Source organism: Pantherophis guttatus, chromosome 8, assembly GCF_059756535.1.
Source record: "Pantherophis guttatus breed Tessera chromosome 8, ASM5975653v1, whole genome shotgun sequence".
Taxonomy (NCBI): Eukaryota; Metazoa; Chordata; class Lepidosauria; order Squamata; family Colubridae; genus Pantherophis; species Pantherophis guttatus.
In genome coordinates this window covers 2,439,288-2,454,319 of record NC_142070.1, presented here as the reverse complement: position 1 = coordinate 2,454,319, position 15,032 = coordinate 2,439,288, and the positions used below count along the sequence as shown (strand labels likewise).

The window sequence follows — 15,032 nt, the reverse complement described above, 5'->3', positions numbered from 1 at the left end:
TCCATCTATCCATCTCTATCTCCATCTCTATCTATCTATCTCTATCATCTATTCCTCTTCCTTTCTCTATTTCCGTCTATATATCTATCCATCTCTCTCTCTCATCATCTATCTATCTATCTCCAAGTTGAAGACTTGGCTTTTCAAACAAATAGGCTGAGACTTTATTATTTACTACTAATTAATTATTTGGATTTAATTATGATTTTATTGTACTTGTTTCTTAACTTGTGTTCGCCACCCTGAGTCCTTCGGGAGAATGGTGGCATATAAATACATGTAATAAATAAATAAATAAATCTATCTCTATCTATCTATCTATCTCTATCATCTATTCCTCCTTCTTTCTCTATTTCCATCTATATATCTATCCATCTCTCTATCTCTCTATCTATCTATCTCTCTATCATCTATCTATCTATCTATCTATCTATCATCTATCTACATCTATCTATATCCATCTCTCTCTCCCTCTCATCATCTATCTATCTATCTATCTATATCTATCCATCTCTTATCTATCTCTATCATCTATCATCGATCGATCTCCATCTCTCTCTCTCTCTCTATCTCCATCTATCTATATCTACCTCTATCCATCTCTATCTATCTCTATCATCTATTCCTCCTTCTCTCTCTCTCTATTTATTTCCATCTCTCTCTCTCTCTCTGTCTCATCTACCTACCGTCCTGTCCTATCCGAATAGCCTTTATATGTTGGCATAGATCCTCCAATCATTTTTAAATTTTAAATTGATTTTAAATTGGGTTGTTTTAATTTAGGGCCAAAATATTTAATTATTTTAAACTGCTTTTAAATTTTGTATGTTCTGTTTTTTTTTTTACTTTGGCCGTTCACCGCCCTGAGTCCTATTTGGAGAAGGGCGGTATAGAAATGGAAACAAACAAACAAATAAATAAATTTCGATTTCGAGGCTTTAAGCAAGTCAGGAAAGAAACCCCCCCCCCTCCTGCCCTCCCCACCCGCAAAACAAAATCGGCCTTCGGGTCTATTCGGAGGCGATCAGTATGACAAAGGGAGCGGATGATTCATTCATTCATTCATTGACAGGCCCTCCTCGGCTCCGCCCAGAGCTGCGGCTCCTCCAATCCGAGGAGGGGGTGGGCGTGGCCCCGGCTGCAGCCGCTGCCAGCTGAGCTGGGGATGGGGGGGGGAGCTCCGCGGTGCGAGGCAGGCAGCGTCCCCAGCGATGTTCCCCGCCCGGCCCGCTTGGCTCGCGCTGCTTCTCTGCTTCTGCCCGGCTGGTCACGGTGAGGCCGATCGCGGTGCAATCCGCACCTGCCTGCCTTGCATGCATGCATGCATGCATGCCAACCCCTGCAAGCGTGGGGGGTGGGGGGTAGGCTCAGCTGGCGGGGGGGTGGGGGCGGCGTGCCACGCGGGTGGGTGGCCGCGATCGGGGTGTCCCGCGTGGGCTGGTGGCTTTGGGGGTGCATGCGGGTCTGTTCCATAAGCCTAGCGGGTGGGGGAATGCGTGCATCTGCAGGAAGCACGATGCAGGAATTGGGTAGGGCCTGTCTAGAGAAAAGGATGAAGGGAGGGGGGGGCATTCCAGTATTTGGGGGGGGGCTGCCACAGAGAAAGGGAGGGGGGGTCCACCTGTTCTCCAAAGCACCTGAAGGCAGGACGAGAGATGGAAAGTGATCAAGGAGAGAAGCAACCTGGAATGAAGGATAAACAAACTTCCTAACAGTGAAGACCATTAACCAGAGGAACAGCCTGCCACCAGAAGTTATTATTATTATTATTATTGTTATTGTTATTATTTATTGGATTTATATACCGCCCTCTCTCCAAAGGACTCAGGGCGGCTCACATCAAACGAAACAATCCCAATAAATATTGGGCCTGGATGAATAACTGTTGAGCCTGGATAGCTCTGCAGACTAAGCACTGTAATTTAACACCAGCTGCCTGCAATTACTGCAGGTTCGAATCTCGCCAGGCTCAAGGTTGACTCAGCCTTCCATCCTTTCTAAGGTAGGTGAAATGAGGACCCAGTTTGTGGGGGCAATAAGCTGACTTTGTATAAATATACAAAAGGATGACGGCTATTGCTTAACGCATTGTAAGCCGCCCTGAGTCTCCGGAGAAGGGCGGCATATAAATCAAATTTTTAAAAAAATTTAAAAAAATAATAAATACAAATTAAAATATTCTAAAACAGACTGAAAACCAATTTAAAACCGTAAACCCCATCAGTCCCGGCTAGGGCGTTTAAACAGCCAGGTCTTAAGCTCACGGCGGAAGGTACGAAGGTCGGGGGCCAGCCGAAGACCCACAGGAAGTTGATTCCAAAGGGTGGGCGCGGCCACAGAGACGGCTCTACCCTTGGGGGTCGCCGGCCGACATTGTCTAGCCGACGGCACCCTGAGTAGGCCCTCTCTGTGGGAACGCACCGGGCGATGGGAAGTCGATGCTGGTTGCAGATGGTCCGACAGATATCCTGGGCCTAAGCCATGAAAGGCTTTATAGCAGCGATGGCTAACCTTTTTGCCATCGCGTGCCAGGAAGGGGTGGGTGGGGGTGGTTCGCGTACATGCGTGCCCACACCCATAATTCTATGCGCCCCACTCCGCACATGCGCATGCGACCCCCCCTCCCCCCTGCTCCTGGCACGCGATGGCCCAGTAGGTCCGTTTTTCTTTCTCACCTGGCTCCAGATCCTCTCTCTGCATCTGGGGAGGGCGAAAACAGCCTTCCGCATCCCCCTCGGAGCCTCTCCGGAGGCCCGAAACAGCTTGTTTTCCAACTTTCAGTTGGACAGGAAGTGACATTTTTTTGCTGTCCCCAGCCTCCAGAGACTCCGAGAGAGGCTGGGAGCTGAGCTGGCGTGCCAGGTGACAGGGCTCAGTGTGCCACCTGTGGCATGCGTGCCATAGGTTCGCCATCACGGCTTTATAGTTTAACACCAGCACCTTGAATCTCACCCAGAGGGCAACCGGCAACCAATGCAAGTCGCGCAGGAGAGGTGTAACATGGGAGTATTGGGATCCTCCCATCACAACCCGCGCGGCCGCATTCTGCACCAGCTGAAGCCTCCGAGGGGTATTCAAGGGCAGCCCCAGGTAGAGAGCATTGCAGTAGTCAATCCGGGAGGTGACTAACGCATGAGTGACTGTGCATAGGGCATCACGGTCCAAATATGGGTGCTCCATCGCTGGAGGATTTTCCAAGAAGAGACTGGACAACCATTTGTGCAGAGTGAAAGAGGGCCGCCCGCTTGAGCAGGGGGCTGGACTAGAAGGCCTCCCAGGTCCCCTCCAACCCTATTATCCTATGTACGTTCTACGTTTTAAGAATCCAACGTCATGAGTCAAAGCCTTGTCGCTATTAGCCCCTAAACTCTGTGCTATCTGAAGGACTAGGAGCGGCAGGATGATGGCCGTATTTCAGTATTTGAGGGGCTGCCACAAAGAAGAAGGGGGGGGTTCCACCTAAATTTTGGGCTCAACTGTGATCGTAAATCAAGGACTAGCTGTTCCATGTGTGCGTAATCATACATGGATGCACATTTATGCATATGGACGTATACCCTTTGTGTATATATATATATATATATCATGTTCATTTGTGTTATATCTGTGTACATATATCTCTACATATCTATCAATCTGTATAGAATTAGAATAGAATAGAATAGAAAATATAGAATGGAATAAGAATAGAATGGAATGGAATGGAATGGAATAGGATGGGATGGGATGGGATGGGATGGAATGGAATAGAATAGAATAATAGAATAGAATAGAATAGAAAATATAGAATAGAATAGAATAGAATAGAATTAGAATAGAATAGAATAGAAAATATAGAATGGAATAAGAATAGAATGGAATGGAATGGAATGGAATGGAATAGGATGGGATGGGATGGGATGGGATGGGATGGGATGGAATAGAATGGAATAAGAATGGAATAGAATAGAATAATAGAATAGAATAGAATAGAAAATATAGAATGGAATAAGAATAGAATGGAATGGAATGGAATGGAATGGAATGGAATGGAATGGAATGGAATAGGATGGGATGGGATGGGATGGGATGGGATGGAATGGAATGGAATGGAATAGAATGGAATAAGAATGGAATAGAATAGAATAATAGAATAGAATAGAATAGAAAATATAGAATAGAATAGAATAGAATAGAATTAGAATAGAATAGAATAGAAAATATAGAATGGAATAAGAATAGAATGGAATGGAATGGAATGGAATGGAATGGAATGGAATGGAATAGGATGAGATGGGATGGGATGGGATGGAATGGAATGGAATGGAATAGAATGGAATAAGAATGGAATAGAATAGAATAATAGAATAGAATAGAATAGAAAATATAGAATAGAATAGAATAGAATAGAATAGAATAGAATAGAATAGAAAATATAGAATAGAATAGAATAGAATAGAATAGAATAGAATAGAATAATAGAATAGAATAGAAAATATAGAATAGAATAGAATAGAAAAGAAAATATGGAATGGAATAGAATAGAATAGAATAGAATAGAATAGAATTAGAATAGAATAGAATAGAATAGAATAGAATAGAATAGAATAGAAAATATAGAATGGAATTAGAATAGAATAGAATAGAATAGAATAGAATAGAATAGAATAGAATAATAGAATAGAATAGAAAATATAGAATAGAATAGAATAGAAAATATAGAATGGAATTAGAATAGAATAGAATAGAATAGAATAGAATAGAATAGAATAGAATGCATTTATCATTTATCATCTATCATTTCAGACAAACTGTTGTTATATATGTTTATATGTGTGTGCACGCACACATGCACACACCAAACACACACACACACATACATACATACATACATACATAGGTATACACATACAAACACATACACGTGTGCTTGCACGCACTCTCCCTGAAGGGCAGGGTGTGCCGTCCGCCTGGCATGCCTCTGATTCGCACCCCTAACTCCCTCCTGCCAGGCTCCCTGGGCTTCCGTGGCGTAGGCGGCTTCTCGCCTCGGCGTCTATTCTTAACTCTTCGCTCTCGGCACCTGCGATCTGCCATGTGCCAACAGCCGGTTGCCTTGGAAAGCAGCCGCCGTTTTCTCCCCTCCCTGGTCACGTCTCAAGGCACAATCCAGCCGCAGAATATAGAACAACAGGCAGTCCTCGACTTATGACCGTTCCTTTAGTGACCGTTCAAAGTTACAACGGCCCTGGAAAAAAAACGTATCGCGGTTTTTCGCACTTAATGGCCGTTGCAGCATCCCCAGAATGCTTGGCGACTGTCTCCTATTTATGATGGTCGCGGAGTCCTGGGGTCACGTGATCCCCTTTTGTGACCTTCTGACAAGCCAAGTCAAGGGTGGAGCTGGATTCGCTTAACAACTGGGGCAAAGCTCACTTAATAAATGTCTCACTTAGCAACATCAATTTGGGGCTCAATTGTGGTCGTAAGTCAAGGACTATCTGTACCTGTAACTACATTTCCTTGTTTTACTACTTGTGTTACACAGGTTGGGGGGGGGGAGGGAGAGAGAAATGGAGAAGGAGAGAGAGAAAGAGAGAGGGGAGGGAGAAAAAGTGAGGAAGAGAGAGGGAAAGAGAGAGAAAGAGGAAGAGTGAGAGGGAAAGGGAGAAAAGGGGGAAAAGGGAGGGAGAGGAAGAGAGAAGGGAAGGGAGAGAGGGGAAAAGGGTGGTAGGGAGAGAGGGGGAAAGGGAAAAAGGGAGGGAGAGGAAAAGGGAGAGAAAAAGGGGAGACAGAGGGAAAGGGAGGGAGACGGAAAAAAGGAGGAAGAGAGAAAGAGGGAGACGGAGAGAGAGAGAAAGAGAGAGGGAAAGAAAGGAAGAGTGAGAGGGAAAGGGAGAAAAGGGGGAAAAGGGAGGGGGAGAAAGAGAGAAGGAAATGGAGAGGGGGAAAGGGTGGTAGGGAGAGGGGGAAAGAGAGAGGGAAAAAGGGACGGAGAGAGGGAAAAGGGGAGGGACAAAGAGGAAGAGAGAAGGAAAGGGAGAGAGGGGGAAAGGGTAGTAGGGAGAGAGAGGGAAAAAGGGAGGGAGAGAGGGAAAAGGGGAGAAAAAGGGAGAGAGGGAGAGGGGGAGAGAAAAGGAGAGAGAGGGAAAGGGAGGGAGAGGGAAAAAGGGAGGGAGAGAGAAAGGGAGAGGGAGAGGGGGAGAGAGAAAGGGAGAAAGGAGGAGAGGAAGAGGAAAAGAGGGAGAGAGAGAAAGAGGGAGAGAGGGAGAGGGAGACCACTCTGCACAGCTTCTCTGCTTGAAACCCAGTTTCTTCAAATGTCAAGACAACTGCACAATTTTGGTGAATGTTTTGTTTTCCTGGCTTATCAAGAAACCGCTCTCTCTCTCTCTCTCTCTCTCTCTCTCTCTTCTCTCTCTCTCTCTCTCTCTCTCTCTCTGCTGACTGCTAGGTTTACGCATCCAGGAGTATCTTTACTTCCATGTCCTCAGTCCTGGAGATATCCGTTACATCTTCACGGCTACCCCGGCCAAGGGTTTTGGCGGAGTCTTCGTAAGTCAGCTTCTCTTCTCAAAGTCTTCTTCAAACGGGTCTTTCCCTGCCCACGGTGGTCAAGCTCTCCCTTCCTTCTCAAGGCAGTCTCCAGAAGAGAAGGAAGGAAGGGTTAAAAGAAGATAATTTCAACCCTCTTGAGACCCTGGGGTTGCAACCTAGTGTTGGAGGAAGATCTTGAGATGTTCTTCAGCTAGAAGTCCCAAGAGCTCTCAACGTTGGTCTGGTTCTGGGAGGAACAGAGTGTAGTTGAGCAACATCTGGAGGACTTTCAGTGGTAGACCAACCTTTCCTGACTCCATCTCCTCCTGCACATCTGTCGGGAGAAGATTTTGGGAAGGGAAGGAATACGGCACATCTGATTTGGTTCCTGTCATGTACTCGTGCCTCAGTCTTCTTAATCAAGGTTATTGCTTGGTAGAAAAAATCAGAGAAAGGTATTAATAGATGAGAATATTTGTATTTAGGGTTGAATGGCATGGTCCTTGGTGCTCTCTGAGCTTGGTGATTTTCTTGCAGATGTTTCGTGACCCATCTAGGTAACATCATCAGTGCTAGAAGGAAGGGTGGGTTGAGTGTTCTGACCTAGGCTTCCTGATAACAGTAAAAGCACACAATGAGTCCCCAAAAATCCTCTTTTTATTTCAACGGCTGTGAATTCTGCTCATTCAGTCTCAATCTGTTCATTCACAGATGAGTCCCAAATAATTGTAAACAGTCCGACAGAAGTCTGCCACAGTTCTTCTGATAAGGCTGATAAACACCCACCTTCATCTCCCTTGACACACTGCCAAGACCTACTTGGCAAAGCCACACAAGAGTTCAGAATCAAACAGAGCTTCAGACATTAAACTGCACAGAATTAACAACGCTGCTTCCTGCAAAGGGCCCATGTGCCTTTGCTTCTCCTTTATGTCTTATGGGAGGGGACAATCATCTCCAAGCCTTACTCCCAAGTCGTCCCTTTTGTTTTAGCTGTTCTTACCTTCTGGCAGCTCTGCGCATGCACGCACTGGGAACAGGCTCCCCCTGTTCCTCTTGCCTCGCGGAGGTCCGACTCAGGCTCTGGAGTCCGCACATAACTCCCAGATGGCCCTGGCCCCATCTCTGCCTCCGACGCAGAGCCCTCGTCCGAGTCTTCCCCAGACTCCAGGATTGGCCCATGTTCCTCCCCAGCCTTCTCTCCGATTCTGCTGCCAGCTCCTCCACAGGCCACTGGTGGACCACAACATGGAGGAGGAGGAGGAGGAGGAGGAGGAGGAGGAGGAGGAGGAGGAGGATGACGACGACAATGACTGGGGGGGGAGTCTTTTGTGCTCTCTGCACTTTATGATTTTCTTGCAGATATTTTATTACCTGTCTAGGTATCATTATCAGTGCTAGAAGAGAGGGCTAAGGAAGGAGGAGGAGGATTAGTCATCCTTGGTGCTCTCGGAGCTCATTTTTCATTACTTAACTAGGTTAGAGAGCCTTGGTGGCGCAGCAGACTAAAGTGCTGTTAAATAGCACCAGCTGCCTGCAATTACTGCAAGTTCAAATCTCACCAGGCTCAAGGTTGACTCAGCCTTCCATCCTTCCGAGGTAGGTAAAATGAGGACCCGGTTTGTGGGGGCAATAAGCTGACTTTGTATAAAAAAGAACACCGCTGGGGGGGGGGGCGAAAGCTCTACTAAGCAGGTATATACAAAAGTATGAAGGCTATTGCTTAACGCATTGTAAGCCGCCCTGAGTCTCCGGAGAAGGGCGGCATATAAATCGAACCAATCAATCAATCAATCAACCAACCAATCAATCAATAATAAATAAAATAATAAATAAAATAATAAATTAAATAAATTAATTAAATAAATAAATTAAATGAATAAATAAATAATGTCATCAGTGCTTGAAGGCAGTGGGGTGAGAGGAGGAGGAGGAAGAGACTGTAGGGTCCTTGGTACTCTCTGAACTTGGTTTGGTTTTTTGAGGACGTTTCATTACCCAGGTATGTAATACCATCAGTGCTAAGCATCAGTGCATGGCTGGCTGGGGAATTCTGGGAGTTGAAGTCCACCCATCTTAAACTTGCAAGTTGAAAAGCACTGATTTAACCAATACATCTGACCCCACATGGAGCTGTTTAGATGCCCTGGGTCCCATCAACAAAATCCAGAAGTTGCTGTGCATGGATTGGGGAGAAGCCATCAGGGCAAATCTTGTCCCTCCTGGGCACAGGATGATGGGTCCCATCGTGGTTTTTAACCTTCCCTCTTTTCTATATTTCCCGCTTGCCCAGAACATGAGATTCGAGCAGATTTATCTGGTTCCGTCCGACCCTCCAGATGCCTGCAGTACCTTGAACAATGGGGTATTCATTGAAGGCCAGATCGCGCTGGTGGAACACGGGTGAGTTTTCCCCACACTCATCTTTTGCACATCGGTGGGCTGGTTTTCAGGCTCTGCGTTCAAATCTTCGGCTCTGCCGCCAACCTGGCTGGAGGATCCAGGATGCGGTTTATTTCAGGAGGAAGTCTCCTCCCTCTCCCCCCCCCCGATCTTTCAGGGACCCTCTTAACAAACGAGCAGGTCCGGAAGAAACTGTACTGGATTTAAGGGTGTCCACAACACGTGGTCAAGAAATATCTCGTGAGGTTCTCAGCCATCCTGTTCTGTCCCCGTCTCACACACGCACACCAGCAGTCGACCAAGAGTTAAAATAAACCAACAGACAAGAATTTCCTTTGATAACAGAATTGGCAACAACCCAGTGGCTGCTTGCCAACGAGTCTTTACTTACAAAGGGAGGTTTATCTCCTCCGACCGAAAACATCAAAGTCCACAAAAGCCAAAGAATAGTGAAGTCCAGTCCAAAAAATCAGTCCAAGCAGAGCATATAACAAAGTTCCAGAAATGCAGAATGACTTGCTAGCTTTCAGTTTTGTCCGTCACAAAGCCTGAATGGCCACCACACCCCCTTTTATCCCCTGTGGAGTGTGGTCCAGTGACTCAACTTAATCTCTGGCACGCCTCCTTCTCTGCTGCGTGCGCTTGTCTTTCTGACGCTGTCGGGGATCCAGCCAAGACTTATCTCCTTCACTGTCTAACTGCGGCTGCTCAGAAATGCCTGGCTCCTGGCCTATCTCTTCTCCTTCGGAAGACACCGGAGGCATTGCCAGAGAGGAGGGTCCTGGAGAGGGAGGCCTTGCCAACTCCTCTCCTTCACTTTCGGAATCTTCTCCCTCCGATAAGACGTGCTCGGGAGTCGGAGTCACAACACATCCAGGTCGTGGTTGTCCCAAAGGTGATTTTTCAAGAGGCAACTGGACTTTCATGTTTTTTCTTTGAAGATGTTTCGCTTCTCACCCAAGAAGCTTCTTCAGCTCTGACTGGATGGTGGGGAACGGAAGGATTGATATTCCTTGCAGACAGCTGGTCATTTGCATCCTTTTAGAGAGTCATTGAGGCCACTTGGAGGATTTATTTGTGTCCTCAGTGTCCTGAGCAGCACAAATGGGTGTGGAGCTTTCTTGGGACTGTTGAAAGGACTGGATTGTAGACTGGAAATAGATGATGTGTATCCCTCCCCTTCTGTTAAGAGAACGCTGTTCAATTTTGACCTAGATGGCCTTTTTGACCCCTCTTTCGAATCAGAGGTCCTCTCTGTCCAGAATGTGGACTTTGCCGTCTTCAAAAGAGCACCCTTTGTCTTTTAAATGCACATGGACTGCTGGCTATTGTCCCGATGGGTTTGTTCTGTGTTGCGCCACGCGTTTGTGAAGTGGCTGTTTTGTTTCCCCAGGGTACAGATCTGCAGATGGCTCACTGCGTTGTACTGCATATACCACGTTGCTCAGTTTGTCTCTGGGTGTTTTATCCTGGGCGTGTACAAGCTTCTGCCTTAGTGCATTTTTGGGTTTGAAATGGCCCTGTATGATGTGTTGGCTGAAGAGCCTCCTGAGCTTCTCTGATATTCCTGCAATTTATGGAAGGATGTTTGAAAGAGAGGACAAAGACAGCCAGGCAAGAAAGAGTAAAAAAAAAAGAGTGGTCAAAGAGACCTTCTACGTTAAAATTGAACAGTCCTCTCTCTACAGAGGTGAAGGGATATGATCAGAGGTGGTATTCAGCCGGTTCGTACTGGTTCAGGGGAACCGGTAGCGGAGATTGCGGGTGGGCCTGCCCCACTGCCCCAGCTCTATGCCGTCCTATTTAGGCATGTTTTCGAGATCAGGCGCATGCACGAAAGGCACGCGAGCAAAGTGCATGTGTAGAAGATCGGGCGCACGCACGGCCAACCGGTGGTAAGAATATTGGAAACCCGCCACTGGATACGACACCACCCATCTCCTGTGTCTACAACACGGTCCTTTCAACCGTTCCAAGAAGGTAAATGTGGACTTTTGGGGGCTTTTTCACAGGGGCTGCTCCTTTCTGTCCAAGACTCGCACGATTCAGGAACATGGAGGCCGGGTGGTGATCATTGCAGACAATAGTTACGACAAGGACACAACCTATGCGGAGATGGTCCAGGAGAGCACCCATCGGAAGGCCGACATCCCTGCTCTTTTCCTTCTGGGGAGAGATGGGTGAGCACTGCAGCTGAGCCTTTCCCTCTCTCTGGGTCTCGACCATAAACCTGTCAGGGTTCTGTTGGATGCCCTAATTAAATCATGAGGCTCAAAAGAAATCCAGTTATTTATTAGGAGCTCCATATCGCCATGTACCCAAATGGAGCCAACTCTGACCCCACATAATTTACGGCCCTAATCATGACCTCCCCCCAGGATGTGTCATCAATCACGTTCGCTGTAGCAATTTCGCTGGTTGTGGAGATCACTCCCCTCCAGCCGCTGTGGCTAACCCTGGGAGACAACCTTGAGAGAGAAATGTCTGGAATGTGCTCATGTCTTTGGCTGTTGCTTTGTCGGTTTCCCATCCCCCTTGCCTATGGCAACTCGAGAGCAGGCCAAGGATGTTTTGCGAGTTGACAAAACCCTATTTGTACGGGTAGTCCTCGACTTACCACCGTTCTTTTAGCGACCGTTCGAAGTCACAACGGGACTGAACAAAGTGACTTGTCACATTCATGACCGTTGTGGTGTAATCAAAATTCAGATGCTTTGCAACCGATTCATATTTAAGATGTTCGCAGGGTCCCGGGGTGCCCTTTTGCGACCTTCTGAGAAGCAAAATCCATGGGAGACACCTGATTCACTTAACCATATTACTAACAATTATTAATGATGGTGTTAATTGTTCTGCAGTGAATCATTTAATGATGGCGTTACTAATTTAATAGCAGTGATTCACTTAGCAACTGCTAAGTCGTAAAAGGGGGCAAAACTCGCTTAACAAACGCCTCGCTTAGCAGCAGATATTTTGTGGTCGTAAATCGAGGAGTACCTGTATCCCCTTTCAGGATTAGATGATTTTGTGATGGCTTCCAGCAGGGAGAAAATTGCAGGCTTCTATTCCTGTTTAAAGTTGGCACTGCTGCTATATTTGTAAGAAAAAGTCTTTTATTATTATTTTAGTTTATTCTTGTTCATTTTTATTTTTTCTACAGTGTGTTTTTTAATTGTGTGTGAACTGCACAGAGTCGCCGTGAGTGAGTAGGCAGCTATATAAATACTCTAAATCAAATTAAATAAAGAATAAATAAATAAAATTCCTCTCCTCCCCCCCTTACCTTATTTTCACCCAGGTACATGATCCGTCGCTCTCTGGAGCAGCACGGGCTCCCTTGGGCCGTGATTTCCATCCCTGTCAACGCCAGCAGCGTTCCGACTTCCGAATTCCTCCAGCCTCGGGGAGTTTTTTGGTAGCAGAAAGGGGAAGGAGGGAGTTGCGGAGTGCCAGAACTGGACCGAAAGGATGAAGATGACCTCCAAAGGTCTCCATTTCACTCAGTCCGGCAGCTGATGGGACCACAGGATCGGTTTTGGGAGAACCTCGTGTGTTGATGAAGGGAAACTGACCGGACCGTGTCCTCTGGATGCCTTCTTTTTTTCTTTATTTTGTCTGGCCGCTCCAGCACATATTGGGACCGGTTTGGCTCAACTAGCAAGTCTTGAGGGACAAATAGGCAACCTGGACAGCTGTTCGAAGTGGTTTCCCGATGATGGTGGTTACCAGCTTTTCTCAAATCCAGGAGAATCGAGAAATGTTAGGTCTGACCCTTTGCCTGTCCTCGCCTCCCGAGTCTGGGGTCTCAACAGCAAGGGGCATTTAAGGAGCCCCTTGTTTTAAATTCAGATGCCAACCTGGCCCATTATTAACCAGACAGACATTTTGGGGGGGGGGAATTAAAGAGGCTACGCAATTCATACCGGGGTGATTTTGTGGGTGACGGCGTCTGAATTCACCCAAGATCGAGCAAACAGTGGTTTAATGCTGGGTGCATTAAGGACAGAGATTGGATGGCAACGACTAAGCCCGGTTTGGGAGGATGGGGCCGGGGGGGGGGGCAGTGTTGTATAGCTTCAGCTGCCTTTCCTAGTTGGTACTTTACTCCAACCAGATTTAAGGGGTCAAACACCCCCCCCCCAATTCAATAAGCATGACGGTTGCAGGCAGATTGCTAAGGAAGGGAGGGAGTGGGGAAGAGGGAGGAAAGGAGGGAAGGAGAGAGATGGGAAAAGAAAGAGAAGGAAGGAAGAGGGAAGGAAAGAAAGAGAGAAAAGTGTAGGGAGGGAGAGGAGGAAGGAAGGAAAAGAAAGAAAGAGGGAGCAGAGGGAGAAAAAGGGAGAGCGATAGATGGGAAAAGGAAGAGAAGGAAGTAGGGTGGAAGGAAAGAGAAAAAAAATGTAGGAAGGGAAAAGAGGAAGGAAGGAAAAGAAAAAAAGGAGCAGAGGGAGAAAGAAAGGGAGAGTGATAGATGGGAAAAGGAAGAGAAAGAAGTAGGAAAGAAGGAAAGAAAAAGAGAAAAATGTAGGAAGGGAGAGGAGGAAGGAAGGAAAAGGAAAAAAGGAGCAGAGGGAGAAAGAAAGGGAGAGCGATAGATGGGAAAAGGAAGAGAAGGAAGTGGGGTGGAAGGAAAGAAAAAGAAAAATGTAGGAAGGGAGAAGAGGAAGGAAGGAAAAGAAAAAAGGAGCAGAGGGAGAAAGAAAGGGAGAGCGATAGATGGGAAAAGTAAGAAAAAGAAGTAGGGCAGAAGGAAAGAGAAAGAGAAAAATGTAGGAAGGGAGAGGAGGAAGGAAGGAAAAGAAAAAAGAAAAAGGGAGAAGAAAGGGAGAGATAGATGGGAAAAGGAAGAGAAAGTAGTAGGGCGGAAGGAAAGAGAGAAAGAAAAATGTAGGGAGGGAGAGGGGAAGGAAGGATGGAAGGAGAAAAAAAAGAACAGAAAACAGAAAAACAACAGAATTCTCATTTGGAGAAGAAACTGAGCTTTTCCGTGCGAGCGCCAGGAAACTGGCCGAGGAATCGGTGTGTTTTGCCCTTTTGTCAATTACAGCATGCGACCCTCCCCGATTAAAATCAAAAGCCCCCATTCTCCATCTCTTTGGGTCTCTGCTTGCTAAATGTGTTATTTATTAAGTACTTTTCTTTCTTTGATTTTTTTAATCCCACCTTTATTACAGGAAATCCTTGACTTATAACTGTTCATTTAGTGACTGCTCAGTTACAGTTTTTCACACTTACGACCATTACAGCATCCCCATGGTCACGCAATCAAAATTCAGAGGCTTGACGTCGTGGCGAGACAGTCGGGGAAATAGGGGGCTCTGAGGAGCGCCACAAAAACCCCGGCTGCCGAACCGCTGCCAATGGGTCTTTGGACTGGAACCGTCCTGCAGGGACGGGGAAGAAAGAGAGGCGCCTCGGACGACCAAGAGGAACAGAGGTCCTATGATCCACTTCAAAGTAGAAGCCCAACTCACTTAACAACCTTGTTCTTAAATTAAGAACTGCCGTGATTCACTTAACAACTATGGCAGGAAAAGTCGTAGAATGAGGCAAAACTCACTTAATTGTCTCACTTAGCAGGAGAAATTTTGGGCTCAATTGTCGTAAATCAAAGACTACCTGTATCAGACGTCCTCAATTTACGAGCATTTGTTTAGTAACCATTGGAAGTTACAACGGCACCAAAAAAAGGGGACTTAATGACCAGTTCTCACTCTTATGACCGTTGCCCCTTAACAAGTGTGTCATGAAAGTTCGTAAAATGGGGCAAAACTCAAAAACTCACTTAACAACTGTCTCGCTTAGCAACAAATTTGGGGCTCAATTGTCATAAATCGAGGACTACCTGCATAGGAAGTCTTATAATCATTTGTTTAGTGACCATTCGAAGTTGCAAAAGCATAAAAAAAAGGGACTTGTGACCTGTTCTCAACCTTACGACCGCTGCCCCTTAACAAGTGTGTCATGAAAGTTCGTAAAACAGGGAAAAACTCAACTTTAACAACCGTCTCGCTTAGCGGCGGAAACGTTAGGCTCAATTATGGTCAGAGGTTGAGGACTTCCAATAAGCATTAATACCTGTAAGCATTACTCATAACATCCAGTCGGGAGAC

General features: G+C 46.3%; 1 protein-coding gene across 1 annotated transcript; it reads left to right on the top strand.

Annotated features, from left to right (window-relative positions):
- The first annotated feature begins 1,139 nt into the window (after positions 1–1,139).
- On the top strand, positions 1,140–14,011 carry PRADC1 (protease associated domain containing 1). The gene is made up of 5 exons (XM_034407082.3): positions 1,140–1,272; positions 6,434–6,534; positions 8,810–8,919; positions 10,932–11,099; positions 12,218–14,011. The coding sequence occupies exons 1-5, from the start codon at positions 1,212–1,214 to the stop codon at positions 12,336–12,338; spliced, it is 561 nt and encodes a 186-aa protein (XP_034262973.3). The 5' UTR covers positions 1,140–1,211; the 3' UTR covers positions 12,339–14,011.
- The last annotated feature ends 1,021 nt before the right edge of the window (positions 14,012–15,032 follow it).

Bases quoted from the DNA above. Each gene is read 5' to 3' on its own strand.
- PRADC1 (XM_034407082.3), top strand. From the start codon at position 1,212: ATGTTCCCCGCCCGGCCCGCTTGGCTCGCGCTGCTTCTCTGCTTCTGC. The intron at 1,273-6,433 runs GTGAGGCCGATC...GCTGACTGCTAG, and splicing joins CTTCTGCCCGGCTGGTCACG to GTTTACGCATCCAGGAGTAT. The intron at 6,535-8,809 runs GTAAGTCAGCTT...CCGCTTGCCCAG, and splicing joins AGGGTTTTGGCGGAGTCTTC to AACATGAGATTCGAGCAGAT.